Raw genomic sequence first — 15,198 nt, forward strand, 5'->3', positions numbered from 1 at the left:
TTAGATAAGTAGTCCTATTTTTTTACCTTCTGTTTTCTGTTGGTATGCATGCAAATTCCTGTTTTACTTTTTCACCAACTTTAGATCAAATAATTCTGAGATTTAAAGTAGTGAAATGTTGCACTTGACATTTTTGCTTATGTTTGTTTTCTTCAGATTGCTGGCTATCTGCATTTGTTGCTTGTCATGAAGTTAAAGCAACAGTGTTGCAGAGAGGCTTTGGGACAGTTCAAAGAACCACTCTGGTACTTTTCCTAATTTGTAGCGATTGACGTGAAGTCACCTTTAATCTACAAATAGTGATTTCCAGCTCTGAATAGCTTAGAGAGGTGCCATACTGAGGCTTGTTTACAAGAGTTAGTCCTTTTGGTTTTTTTTTTTTTTTTAGGTATCCTATTAGCTTTTTCTAGGAATGTTACAATCCTGTACCTGGATCCCCATCCTCATTTAAGAAATTATTATAACCAGTCTCGAATTGCTTGACTAAACCAAACCCCCAATACCTGTTGTATGTTTACTGTCTAGCTTTGTTTTCTGTGCCCACCGACGAGCCATGCAACTACAGTTTGCACAGCGGGTTTATGTAATTAATGGTCTATTTTTATGTGCACAGGTACCAAAGCTGTGTTAAAGACAGCACCCATTATTTTGCTGATCTAACAAATCTGGGGTTTCCCTGTCAATCTAGGGTTTTTATCCTCAACAGTGACATTCAGATTGAAATAGACTGTACTGACTGCTTCAACATATGTCATTTGACCTGCTCTTCACACTGGGAATACAGAAAGCTTTCAGCCACACAGAGAGCAGCTGAAACACTACTTATTAAGTTTTATGACAATCAAAGCATACAGTTTTGTCCCTGCAGAATTATGTGGAACCGCATTGCAAAATTTTACATGCTGAATAATCGAGTTATATCCAACAGTGAGGAACATATGCTAATTTTAGCATAACATATGGGTACTAACTCTGGTTGGGACTAAATATCTTTTACCTCCAGAATGTCATTGTTGAGTAATTGAGACACAATTGTTAATGTAGACCATGTAAATCTCATTTGATATTTATTTTACTGCCCTTTAAAGCTTCTAAGTTTTCAAGCATATCTAAGCCCTTGTTTTATTGAAGTATTGGGCTGGGACTTTCTGCCAGTACATATTTTAAAATGTTTTGGTGACAACTACAAGAAAGTTACGATCGATGTGATTTAGCAAGTTGGTGTACTGAAGAGCAATTCTTGATTAGATATGTCTGACGTATTTCTCTGTATATTTGTTTTTTTGTCCAGTAGAGCCTTTTTGCCAACTAATTGGTTACGACAGAGGGTCCTTTGATCAACCAGAATAACCCACATAGCAAAAATGTGAGTACATAGTTGTCTGTCTTATCCTTTTGTTAAGAAAAGGTACCAAGGCTAGAAAGGAATTCGAGTTGTAATGTGCACGAAAAAGTCGACTCATATATGCCTGTTTGTGACACAGAACAATGCCTCTGATGATGATCTACTCTCTGTGTTATGCTGTTGTCTTGTAGGCAGTACAAATACATCAATCAACCACTAACAGTTTGAGATCAGAATATGTTATTTTCATGCTAGCAGGACTTGTTAATTATACTTTGGATCTGGTAGACTACCTCCTTCCAGGGGCCAGAAAAACATTGATATCTTGTAACTGCATCAGACAGTATCAGTCAGAGCAGCGGTCTAGGTCAGAGATAAAGGAGGCTGATGTAACTCCTCTTAAACACAGAGACATAAATCCTTCCTTTAAGCATAACCTAGTGCTTTGGTCTCCTTTGTGGAACCCGAACAAAATGACTCACTCTGGTGTAGAAAGAGCTTGTTCAAAACAACTTTTAAGACATGAAATTTTTAAGTTAGCTCCTACACAGTCAGAAATCAGCTCCCTCACACTAGACTGTAGTGGTGGTGGACTCTATGTTGCATCATTTGGTGCAGAGCCTGTTTAGCCGAACTGTAGCAGACAGGGATACCTCATTAACAGCGCTGCATCATCGCTGCTGTGTTATTACTTAAGCTGCTCTGGGGGAGCTTGTCAAGCCACCCGAGTGAGTCAGATAAAACCAAAACCTGTGTCAGAATGCATGTTTGGTTCATTATTAAAGTTGAAAAGAAAAACCTGTCAAGTCATTGATGCTTAGCTGGTGTTTATTAATTTTTATATGGATGCCTATCTTCAGCAGTCATCGGGCAGGAGGTGAGGTTACTGCCAGATTTTTGTTTTCCAGACATAAACTCTAAACATTAAGACATTGTATTAAGGTGCAGTTTTAATTCACCTATTTACTCATATATAATAGTAAAATTACAACATAGTCAATCTTTTTTCCTGCCTTTATGTAATCATTCTAGGACAGCATAAACAAAAGAAATGACCACTGGATACAAAGTGCTTTTAACTGCATATGAAAAGTAAGGCCCAAGTAAAAAGCACAGATTCCCTTCACAGTTGGGGATTTTTATACCATCTGTGAAGAAACACTCCTACAGACTAAAGAGAGCAGCAGATTGAAGAGTCTGTCAGAGTTTGACAGTGAATTAATGGAGTGCAAGGTGGCTCAGAAAAGGTGAATATTTTTATCTAGATAACCTACATTTTTACTGTCCTGCTGCACTGTCAAACCTACCAGATAATTTCAAATCTTTTAATTATTCCAGATTTGAGACACTTCTATTATTAGCCAGAGAACACAGTTTAAATCCAAAACTATCACTACTACAGCAGTCTCAAAAGATAAAACAATGCAACTTTTCTGTGTGCCGTTCAGCCTTCATGTTCCCTGCTTCAAGTTTAATTCTCACAGCTTGAATTAACCATAGAAATGTGTATTGGAGTCCAGTGTTCATATATATATATATATACTGTCTTACATATCTCCTTTCCTCTGAATATGTTTTGAAACATTTCAGTATTTCCTGTAAGAACTGTAACCCTAGGGGAGGCTCCTAAAAGTTCACCTGTACTCCCTTAAGTTCAGGAGTGTCCAAATCCAGTCCTATTGGACCAGTTTCCTGCAGGTTTTAAGAGACAGTTTCTTCCCCCAGGCTCTTTCTCTGATGAACATTCAATAGAGTACAAAACAACAGCATACAGATGTTGCAAATGCACCTTTTTATTATATATGTGTATATTGTACATTGTAAATATGTATATTCTGTAATACAAAACCAAAGAGCAAAGTGTACCGGAGTCAAATTCCTTGTTTGTATGTACGAACTTGGCAATAAAGCTGATTCTGATTCTGATTAAATGGGTTGCTCCAAGACAGTTGACTCAAATGGCTGAATTACTACTTAGAACGTCACCTTCGTTTATGAAAGGCTGCTAATGAATCATTCATTTGATTCTGGTATGTTGAATCAGGGCAATCTCTAAAGCCATCAGGACACCAGCCATTGAGTACTGAATCTGGACACCACTGCTTTTGTTGGTCCGACCACATTAAAGGAACTGTAACAGTCTTCCTGGAGAGTTTTGCCTCAGGGTTTCCTTTCAGTCGAATATCTCCAGAAAACCACCAACGGAATGTGCCTAGGAGGCAACCTGATCTAATGACCAGACCCCCACCTACTGGCTCCTTTGGATGCAGAAAGCGCAGGATCTACTCCTGATGATGGAAATCCTCACCATATTTCTAGGGCTGTTTCCAGCCAACCCACGCAGGAAGCAAATTGCAGTCACTTATTATTTTTTGGTCCATGATTCACATGACCAAAGGTGAGGGATAACTTGTAAATAGAGCTCTAAATCAATAACTTTGCGTTTCGGCTGAACCCCTTCACCACTAAAAAAAGTTTAGATCATACATTACGGTGCCCCTATCACCTACAATCACCTCAGGTGATGATACCAAGACCAATTTCCTTGCTGGAGGGAGTATATATATCCCTTCTGGCCTGGAAATGTCTTGAGATGCCCCAAGGTCACTGAGGAGAGGGTTGCTGCATTTTTCTCTAATGACCGGTTAGCCTCGTTACCTGAACTCAAACAAAAATCAGTGGATGGATGGATGTGGATTTGCTGTACAACTGCAAAAATGACACTAAGAAGGCATCTGATATCAGAATTTATTTGAGAAAACACTGATCTTACATGTGAACAAATAGTTTTGAGTTAAATGTATACAAGTTGTCATGCGGGTCATGTTGAGTTCCAGGAAGGCAGCATCATATGGTGCAGACCTTTATTTTCCCCAAAATAAAGGACTTAAAACAACCTAAAGAACAAACTGCAGCATCACGGTCAGGTCTTTGTATTTTCCATACATTAGATTTAAGTATACTAGAATAACGAATTTGTGTACAACTGATTATATTTCCATTCCCAAATATATTTCAGAACTAAATCGCAAATGATGGCAGGCAGACTTAAACACTTTGGAAACCATTGCACTGGAGGTAAGTGAGTCGTTATTTGGTTGAACTCACATTGTGAAGATCCTTCTTTAATCAGCTGGTGATGAGAAAACATTTCTGATAAACCAATATTGCTTAATTCCCAACTCAAAGCCTGAATCTAGCAGCCAGCACTTTAAACTATTTGGCTTTACAGACATTAAATTAAAACATTTCCTGCAAATTCTGCAGATGTAATGCAATTGAAGAGTAAAGAAGCTGCATTAGACAGAAATTTAATAATTTGAGAGATTAATTATTCATTTGAGCCAATTAAGTAATTTGAACTCACAAATGATGAAATTGATGAGTGTTACATTTACTGAAATAATTAATTAGTCATTTGTGGGATTGGTTTATCAGAAATCTTTCCTTAATCATCTACTAGGCCTCAATATTTCCTTTTTTCAGATTTCAAAGAAAGCAGCATTTATCTGGTTTCTGTGTTAATATGGGGGTAAATACTCTGATCTGGATCTCTGACTGCTGGATTATAACACTTAAATGTGATCTCGTAGCTCAGACTGTGACTTTTCTTTTTACCTCTTTTTGTCAGGAAAACAAAACTGTTTTCAAGTTTTGGCTTTGAACAAATAGACTATTTTTTTCAGTCAGTGAACTTTTCTTGACATTTCATTTTATAAGAGTCATAAAAAACAGATCTGCTAAGCAAAGCATTTTTTTCTGACTTCTTGACTTGCTTCTGTGGAAAGCTCTGCCATCCCTGGACTCAAAGCGATGCAACGGTCCCAGATTCAGTTCATCTCAGGTCTGCATTTGTCCAATTCTCTGCTTTTTAAATATTTGCAATTGAAATCCAGGCCCCGTTCTAAGGTGCAGTGACTGGGGACATTAGATCAAAGCTCTCATAAGAAAACTGCATTAATCAGGAATTTTTTCAGGCCACCTTGACCCTTGTGGGACTCTTTTTGAATCATTAACACCTTTCGCCCTGGTTCTGGAATGTTTCATAGATGTTTCCTGTCTGAACTGGTTTCGATCCACATTTGCTGCGAAGAGAAAGTCTCAACAAGGAATCCTTCCCTGCAAAGAAACAAGTTTGTCTCAGTTGTACCTCAGAAAGGCATCAGATGGCCTTCCGTCAGCAGCATGACGATAAGTACAACTGGAAAGTTGTGATAAATCACGAGAACTGAAGTCTCTCTTGTCTTTTTGGCCTATCAGCGCTCATTTTGTCCTTTTGCCGGCATTTCAGTGATTTCCTTTGTGGGGAGCGCTGCAGCCATGTTCTGGTGGTGCCTTGTCTTAGTAGTTGTATTTTCTCACCTCTGTTGCTGCAGACGTTACTGTATTTGGCAGAAAAAGTGGTTTTGGTGGGATCTGTGGCTTTAGGGACACCGTTCTCCGGACAATTGCCGCCCGCTGCACATGTGGCCCTTCACTGTAACTGTGCTGCCGTGTCAAACAGGCGCTGGCGACGGACACCCGCAGGCTCTCGCCGTTGTTTTTATCAGTCGCCACAGTTGAACCTGGGGGGCGGTTGCTGCTGCTGCTGTTGTTGTTGGTGTTCATCCTGGCCAGAAAGTGCACATGTGTCCCCCGTTGGTTAAAGCTGTGATGGCGGGGCACAGCGCCACCTGCTGCACCCATCTTGATAAGGGAGTGGCGCTGGGATTGGTGATGTGTCACGGGGACACCACTTCCTCCAGGCCGCTCCAGGATCACCTGCTGTTGGAGCGGTGTGGAGGAAGAAGAAGAGGACGAAGAAGGGATGGAAGTAGAGGAGGTGGGGTTGTTTGAAGATGAAGATGAAGACGTAGCAGACGATGAGGTGGAATTTTGAGGGGCTGAATCCAAGCGTTTGGGGACACCATCCCTCGGCAATGTGGAGGTGCTGTAATAAGAAGTTGGTTCTGTCTCAGGGATCTGCTGCTGGTGATGGTGGTTGCTGGTGTTATTGTTGTGATGGTTGCTGTGGTGATGGCTGTGGTTGTAGTGGTGTGTTCGTGTCTGGCTGTGTTGATTGTGATGATGGTGTTGATGATGACCATTATGATGTCCTCCTCCAGTAGAGGACGGTCCAGGGAACAGTGAGGATGAGGAGCTAGACGTGAGGACCTTGATTCCACCAGTTCCTGACGCGCTGACCTCATGGATGTGTTTTAGCAGCTCATCCAGTGCAGACACATCCACCACTGTCTGTGGCAGCGACTGCTGGGAGTGGTGGTGATGTGGAACTCCACCACCACCTCCTCCTCCACTGGCGGCAGCTCGCTCATCATTTGGGATTTGTCTCTCCTCAAGAAGGTGTAGTGAAGTCGATGAGGCGCCTGCTCCGTGGGCTGCCCCATTGCTCAAACTGCCGCCATTGTGATGGGAAAAGGGAAACACTTGCTGACTCAAAGAATTTCCAGCCACAGCCATGAAGCCCTGACTGGATTTGGAGCAGCTGGGCCCTGACTTGGGGTTCTTATCTTTGCCGTTGTTGCAGTTTTCGTTCTTCTCGTACGGATGATGCCGCAGCGCCTTCATGTTCCTGAAGGGCAGCTCTGGGGTGGAGTCAGGTGTCGGCAGGCCAGAGAGTTCTCCATCTCCCTGAGAAATAGACTAAATGGAGGTTAGACGTATGCATTTAAGTAAATATTAAGCTAAAGAAGGAATATTTTTAATTGGAAAGATAATGTAGCTTTTAATCATTTCTAAACTTATTGACAAGATTACAAACATTTAATGTGTAGATCCAAACCCTGCATAACTAAAGCAATTTACATGCATTTTCACTGAAATGGTTCATTCATCATAGGGCTGCACAGTAATGAAAAATCTTGCGACTATTGGTAAATTTTGCAATGATGATATCAACTGCGACAAAGGCCTGTTTTCTTTGTTCCTCTACTTAACTGTGCTTCCTACACTCTGTGACCTTTAGCATTTTGGAAAATGCCATGTCGTCTATTGTGAACGTCTGCTGCCATAAGACTGTCCAACTGGCTAATGGAATATTTGTAAAAGTTCATAATACTTGGAATATATCAGCCAACAATTATTGCACCCCAAACACTCCTTTGTGATATGAATATTGCGATGGCGATATACTGTATTTGTGATATATTGTGCTGCCTTAATGCAACACAACTTAAAATTTTGAGAAAAACACTGTCCTGTATTAATTTTAAACAGAGAGCACAATTCATCATCAAATATAGGACAATTCTGAACTTCAAGTGACCTGTGGCATTTCTACCTGCAGCTTTCTTTAAAATGACAGGTTTGGAAGAGATTATTAAGTGATGTAATTTAGAGACTCAGTACAGCCAGTAGCTACTTTGCTTACTGAAGAATTGGCAACAGTCCACAGGTTTTCTAAGGTATGAGAGCATTTTACAAACAAAGCTCAATGCAGACTGTCCTGAGTAGAACTGTCCTCCCACAGTGGCACTGTTGCAGTGCACGTGCATTTAAAACACAAGCACTTGGTCAGCTGTGGATGGGTATTCATTTAATTGATGTTATGTTATGTCTGTTATGTTTGTGAATGTGTTGGATTTTATAGCAAATAAGTTCAGTAATGAAAATGACAAATGTTGCAATCAGATTCTTAGTTTCCAATGAAGAACATGAGTAAAGGGCCATTTCACTGTTTTTAAGGAATATGGACAACATTTGGTCCCACAAATTGTGGGACCATTTTAAAAGTGCAAACACTCGTGTAGATCTAAATTATCTGCACAAAATAGAAAAAAACAATAACTAAACATCTCAAAAAATTACTGACAAACAGTGGTTTGCAGAGTTTGTAACTTGCAGGATCGTTATCAACATTGTCCTCTGCGCACCTCTTATCCAAAATTTAGAATTTAAAATAAAACAGTTTATTCAAATGCTTTGCTAACAAAATGTAAGTTTTCCTATTAACATCACATGTGTCAGTATGGTTGTAAGGGAAGCTCAATGCTCTTAAATGAGTGTATCAACTGTCGCTGTGTAAAAAGCATTTTAAGAACATTTCTTGATTACAGAAGGTTTTGCCTACAAGGGTAGGGAAACTCATCAGTGCACACCTATATTTTAAAATACTGAATTATTTTTTAATTATTTTAGTATTCAGTAAATGTAAACAAGGTGTGGGGATTAAGATGCAAAACACCAGACAAAATTTTAAAATTGTAGAAAAGCAAATTTACTTAACTCATTGATAAAACACGATCAATATCAGGTTATTAATTTATGTCATACGTAATAATATGCATGATTTATAATTCTAATCTATGATAATTGGTGTTTATGATTGCACTCCCTTTTAATTCATTTAGCTCATTGAAACACTAACATTTGTCAGTATCATGACTGTAAATGCTAAACCAAGGTTGCCTCTTAAAGTCTCCTACCTGGGAGAGGTTGAGATCAGGGTCTCCCAGCTGCAGACCCTGATGTCCAGGGGTGTGAAGGTGGGGTTCGGCTCTCCCATTGGGGATGAAGGAGCTGTACATTTTTGGCGATGACACTTCCAGTTGGTCATCCTGGAGAAAGACAAAGTACAGCTGAATTTTAATGGTTCCACACAGTTTAATGAGGGACTTGTTTAAATGTATATGTCAGCTAAAAGGTCAGAGGTTAGCAGCAGTTTAGAGAGACTGTTTCTTGCTGAAGGACATTTGGAAAAATTATGGAATAATAATGAAACAGTCAGTTGTAATGACTGAATAAAACACCAAGGTGAATCTTATTATGCGTTTCCTTAGGGTGAGGAGGAGGAGGAAAAGGGAGAGGATGAATATTAATGTCGCTTCTCTAAATTCAGGCAGTTATGTTGCCGCCTCTGAGCTACATCCTGGAACATAAAAAATCTAATTGAAATGTAATGTAGCAGCAGCGATGAGTGCATTTAAGTCTGTCTCAAAGCATCTTTAAATTACATTTAGATTAATGTGCACTTCTGCATCAAAAGAACATCCTTTAAGTTCAGTTTGTGGAATATTGCTACATTCATTTGGAATAAAATCAGTCAAGTACATTTGAGAATGTAAAGATGAACATGATAATCTTTTTCTCTTTATCAAAATGTGGTCTACAGGTGGTAAATCCTATACATAAGTATATATGTGTACCGCAGTCAAATTCCTTGTTTCTCTGTACAAACTTGGCAATAAAGCTGATTCTGATATATCTCTATGAAGACTTTTTTTTTTTAAGTCCTTTTTTTGTAACTGAATTTCAGTAAAAGGCTAAAATTTTTATTACTTACCCAAAACATTATTTTTAAATGCTAAGAATTTAAAAAGAAAAATAATCTTTTAAGCAACAAAGTTGTCTATAACCAACCCTCGACTGCCCATCCAGCAGCCCGTTCAGCTTGGCGAGCGACCGCAACGACAGAGCGTGTGGCAGGGATGCTTCGGGGTCCTTCCCTAGCCTTCGCGCTCGGTGAGCTGCGCTGCGGCTGCAGTAACATGACACCAGGAAACCTGACAGGATGGCTCCCAAAAAGAATGCCACGAACACGCAGGCGATCAGCAGGGTGTAGTGGACGTTGGCGTTGGCACGCTGGTCCAGCTCAGGCGGGCGATGAACACCTTAAAAATGATATGAGATATTTCGCCTTTAGCATTATGTGTAAATGCTAAATTTAAAGTATACATTCCAAAAACATAATTCCAAACATTCAATTCATGTCGACTTTGAGGGCTTTTCGTAGAACCATGGTCTTCACCTCCTTATGTTCATGTGAATTACAAAGAACTGTGTTCACCCACGCACTACATTACAGTTTACGTTTTGGGGCAGTTAGGGCAGTTCTAATGGCAAAAGAGGCTCCAACTTGGTATAAGTAAGGTGTCTTTAATATTATGACTGATCACACGTACTTTGTTCAATAGCCTTTTCTGTGTGTTTGTTGGTGCGTGTATGTTTGTGTGGAATTAAATTAAATGCAAAACGTGATTCCTTGCCAGCCGACAAGGGCTTCTTTGGATGGATGAGCAAATATTATGCTGATGTTAAGTTGACAAGAGAGTTTAAGAGGATGAGGAAAAAAAAACAGATGGAGGAGAGGTAAAACCAAGGTGAATGGGTGGAAGAAAGAAAAAAGTGAAAGACAGATGGGGATTAGACTTAATGAGAAAGAGGTGCTTCACAGGTAAGAAATCTGGATGACAGAAGAGAGAAAAAGACTAGGACACAGAGGTGAGATCTGAAGGGAGGAGAAGAAAGGGAAGGTAAGTGACAAGGAGATTGGAGAGAGAGAGAAAGGGAGGGAGTGGGACCGACAAAAGGATGAAGGGACAAAAACAGAAGGAGGGGGTAGGTGTAGATGAGCGGAGATGAAAGAGAGAGTTTATTGTTTGGCAGTGTTCACCTCGTCAGGTTCAGCTACGCCATGAAAGCCTCTGATACAGTGACTCATCAGTCTGTCCAGCAGTGACATACATAAGATCGAATACACACTGCTCAGGATTGGTTGACAGCGCATCAATTCAACAGCAATCAATACCTTGATTACACACTGTTGAGATTTTTTTTAGAAGGGAAAAAAAAACCAATACACTACAAGTTTATGAGTGGCAGAGAAGGAGCAGAGTGTTGCACAGCCTTTGGCCGTAGCACCTGTAACGTGTCCAAAAAAGTTTCATGGTGCACCAGAAGCTACACTCTAATAAACAGAGTTATCAATCACAAGGGCTGATTACGGCTGGTTCTCTGCTGTGTAATTTTTCAAACTACCAAATGGGGATGAAAGCGTACTGCAGGAGCGGGACTAATATTAAGAGTTTTTCCAGAGTATAGAGCAATATTTATCAATGCCGTTCCTGAGAAAACTTGAGCTGTTTGGCATGGCATGGTATGGTAAATTTAGTTGTTAGGTTAGATGTATAATGCACCTATTTTAGTACTTATGTTTTTATATGTATTCAGGTCTTACAAAAATGGGTATTATAGGCAGTATGCAACCCCTGCTAATAACCCTTTTCACCAGGGGCATATTGACAACAGCTTCAACAACCATTATACTGTTTTTCATGCATTTAACATACTGTGTGCAACAAAGCCAATAACTGAGTTCTGTTTTTGCTTTTTTCATAGTGCTTGTGTTGAAGAATTGCAAATTTTTTAGAAATATTATGATATGACTAAAAATGTAACTAAACTTTCCTTTCAATTAAAACATGCTGTAGAATGTTAACATTAAAATATGTCTCATGGTTGTTTATTGCTGAATAAGCCAGCTCTACGTACAGAACAGACCAAAGGTTTGGACACACCTTCTCATTCAAAGAGTTTTCTTTATTTTCATGACTATGAATATTATAGCTTCACACTGAAGGCATCAAAACTATGAATTAACACATGTGGAATTATATACTGAACAAAAAAGTGTGAAACAACTGAAAATATGTCTTATATTCTAGGTTCTTCAAAGTAGCCACCTTTTGCTTTGATTACTGCTCCGCACATTCTTGGCATTCTGTTGATGAGCTTCAAGAGGTAGTCACCTGAAATGGTTTTCCATCAGGCTTGAAGGAGTTCCCAGAGATGCTTAGCACTTGTTGGTCCTTTTGCCTTCACTCTGCGGTCCAGCTCACCCCAAACAATCTCAATTGGGTTCAGGTTTGGTGACTGTGGAGGCCAGGTCATCTGGCGCAGCACCCCATCACTCTCCTTGGTCAAATAGCCCTTACACAGCCTGGAGGTGTGTTTGGGGTCATTGTCCTGTTGAAAAATAAATGATGGTCCAACTAAAAGCAAACCGAATGGAATAGCACGCCGCTGCAAGATGCTGTGGTAGCCATGCTGGTTCAGTATGCCTTCAATTTTGAATAAATCCCCAACAGTGTCACCAGCAAAGCACCCCCACACCTCCTCCTCCATGCTTCACGGTGGGAACCAGGCATGTAGAGTCCATCCGTTCACCTCTTCTCCGCCACACAAAGACACGGTGGTTGGAACCAAAGATCTCAAACTTGGACTCATCAGACCAAAGCACAGATTTCCACTGGTCTAATGTCCATTCCTCGTGTTCTTTAGCCCAAACAAGTCTCATCTGCTTGTTGTCTGTCCTCAGCAGTGGTTTCCTAGCAGCTATTTTACCATGAAGGCCTGATTCACACAGTCTCCTCTTAACAGTTGTTCTAGAGATGTGTCTGCTGCTAGAACTGTGTGGCATTGACCTGTTCTCTAATCTGAGCTGCTGTTAACCTGCGATTTCTGAGGCTGGTGACTCGGATGAACTTATCGTCCACAGCAGAGGTGACTCTTGGTCTTCCTTTCCTGGGGCGGTCCTCATGTGAGCCAGTTTCTTTGTAGCGCTTGATGGTTTTTGCGACTGCACTTGGGGACACTTTCAAAGTTTTCCCAATTGTTCGGACTGACTGACCTTCATTTCTTAAAGTAATGATGGCCACTAGTTTTTCTTTACTTAGCTGCTTTTTTCTTGCCATAATACAAATTCTAACAGTCTATTCAGTAGGACTATCAGCAGTGTACTGTATCCACCTCCTGCACAACACAAGTGATGGTCCCAACCCCATTTATAAGGTTTGAAATCCCACTTATTAAACCTGACAGGGCACACCTGTGAAGTGAAAACCATTGCAGGTGACTACCTCTTGAAGCTCATCAACAGAATACCAAGAGTGTGCGGAGCAGTAATCAAAGCAAAAGGTGGCTACTTTGAAGAACCTAGAATATAAGACATATTTTCAGTTGTTTCACATGTTTTTGTTCAGTATATAATTCCACATGTGTTAATTCATAGTTTTGATGCCTTCAGTGTGAAGCTACAATATTCATAGTCATGAAAAAAAAGAAAACTCTTTGAATGAGGTGTGTCCAAACTTTTGGTCTGTACTGTTTACCTCTGGGTCCTGCTGTTTTGCATCTGCCACTGTTAAGCATTTGTTAGAGGGCTTGGTCAGTTCTGAATCATGCTGCTGTTCCTTTGCATGATTAGCCACTCTAACTGATGAAAACCATGCCTTTCTAGTTGTCTTTGCTTGTCGTAACCTTTGTTTTTGTTTCTGAAAGCTTGACTGATTACTAGCTTACATTAGCATCCTCCTGGCTCACATTCCCACTGACAATCCAGAAATTGATAGGTTGATTTATCTTTCTGACACCCAGAGAGCATTTGGCACCACACATCGCCATTTGTAAATTTTGTGACTTAGTAATTTGGACAAAAGTGTCTGACATTCTGGATTATTTTCCACATTATAAGTCAGCATTTATTCTTTCTGTTAAGTACAAAAAAAATGTTTTGAAATACTAAATTATTTCATATAAAACAAATTCAAGGTAGAAAACCTAGAGACCAGTTAAAAAATTGCAAGAATTTGTGTTTGGCACTACTGATCGTATAAAGCTTAGAGCTTCACAATGCTAAAAGAACAAATGGGAGTAAGAGACAACATTTTAAACAGCTGATCATAAGTTTAAGACCCTAACTCAAAAAAAACACCCCTCAAAACAGAAATCAAAGTTTCAAAAAGGTTTCGGTAATGAGTAGCTCCACTATTCTGTTGATCACTTCAGATAGTCGTTTAGGCATGCTTGATGCAAATGTTTCCTGGAGGCTAGTAGGAATGCTGCAAGTGTTAAGGATGGGTTCCCAACGGGCATCCTCTATCTGGAACTTGTGTCCATTTTTGTAAACTTACCATGCCATTCATCCCCAAATGTTCTTAATGGGATTTAGATCAGGGGAACACACAGGATGGTTCAAAAGAGTGGCATTATTCTCCTGGAAGAAGTACTTTGTCAAGCGGACATTGTGAACTACAGCAGTATTCTGTTCCAAAACCCTGCCATTACCACACAGACGAGGGCCCTCAGTCATGAGGGATGCCAGCTGCAACATCTCCACATAGCCAGCTGCTGTTTGACACTCCTGCACAACCTGAAGCTCCGTTGTTCCATTGAAGGAAGAAGCACTCCAAATCATGATGTGGCGTTGGAGATGTGGCCTTTCACCATTTAAGAAATTCAAAATGACTGTCTTACTGCATCCAACCTCAGCAGCGATGGCACGTTGTGAGAGGGCTTGCTTATGCAGTTCAACAATCCTACCACTTTTTTGCTGTTGCATTGGCAGGTCCTGACAGTGTAAATACTTGACAGAAAAGTACACGGAATACACGTCTTTGTGCAGATTCATGGCTTTTAAAGGCTGTGGTCTTAAACATTTGATCTGCTGACAAAAGCATGTGAGTTTAAATGCAGTTGTCAATAAATTGTCTGCTCAATTTTTGTCTCTTGGTCCCATTTCTTCTTTTAGCATTGTGAAGCTCTAGCTAGAACCTTCATAAAATCCAACAATGTAAATTGCTTATTCTTGCAACTTATTAATTGGTTTTCAGATTTTGATCAGGAGTGTACATTCAACTTTGACAGAACCTGTACATAATTTTGAACAGCATCATGATCACAAAAATAAAACTGATTAAGGTTAATGGTTGGTTGGCTTGTATATTTACTATTGGATGTAGATAGTTTTTTCTGCTTGATCTAAAATCAAAGCAGTTACAAGGTAGCCAAGTTAACATATTATTTATTGCTGCCAAGAACAACTTCCAAGAGATGTTATACTCAGTTTTATGTAAAAGCTATAGTGTACTTTTTTTTAAATAACAGACATTACACTACTTTAAAAAAATGTAAAACAATAAATGCTATATCTTATTCAGATGTGCACCTCGTGTAAATAGATGACTTACCAGTAATCGCTACTATTATTAAGTCGGGACAAAATTCCAATGTTTTGGTACATAGCTGATTTATAAATGGTAAAGAGGTGAACTGACCAAATCATTTTAATGTTTTGG

The 15,198-nt window shown here is 39.8% G+C and overlaps 1 protein-coding gene across 3 annotated transcripts in view; it reads right to left on the reverse strand.

Annotated features, from left to right (window-relative positions):
- Positions 1-4,079: 4,079 nt before the first annotated feature.
- The window catches only part of LOC124879129 (semaphorin-6D-like), a 227,913-nt gene continuing 216,794 nt past the window's right edge, over positions 4,080-15,198 (reverse strand). For 2 of the 3 annotated variants that reach the window (XM_047383469.1, XM_047383468.1), the window contains 3 exons: positions 9,704-9,954; positions 8,770-8,901; positions 4,080-6,988 (listed from right to left, as the gene is read on the reverse strand). In XM_047383469.1, the coding sequence (XP_047239425.1) occupies positions 5,687-6,988; positions 8,770-8,901; positions 9,704-9,954 (1,685 nt within the window). In that variant the 3' untranslated portion in view covers positions 4,080-5,686. The remainder of the gene's footprint in view (positions 6,989-8,769; positions 8,902-9,703; positions 9,955-15,198) is intronic. The other variant, XM_047383470.1, reaches the window with a different exon arrangement.

This window comes from Girardinichthys multiradiatus, chromosome 13 (assembly GCF_021462225.1).
Source record: "Girardinichthys multiradiatus isolate DD_20200921_A chromosome 13, DD_fGirMul_XY1, whole genome shotgun sequence".
Classification (NCBI taxonomy): Eukaryota; Metazoa; Chordata; class Actinopteri; order Cyprinodontiformes; family Goodeidae; genus Girardinichthys; species Girardinichthys multiradiatus.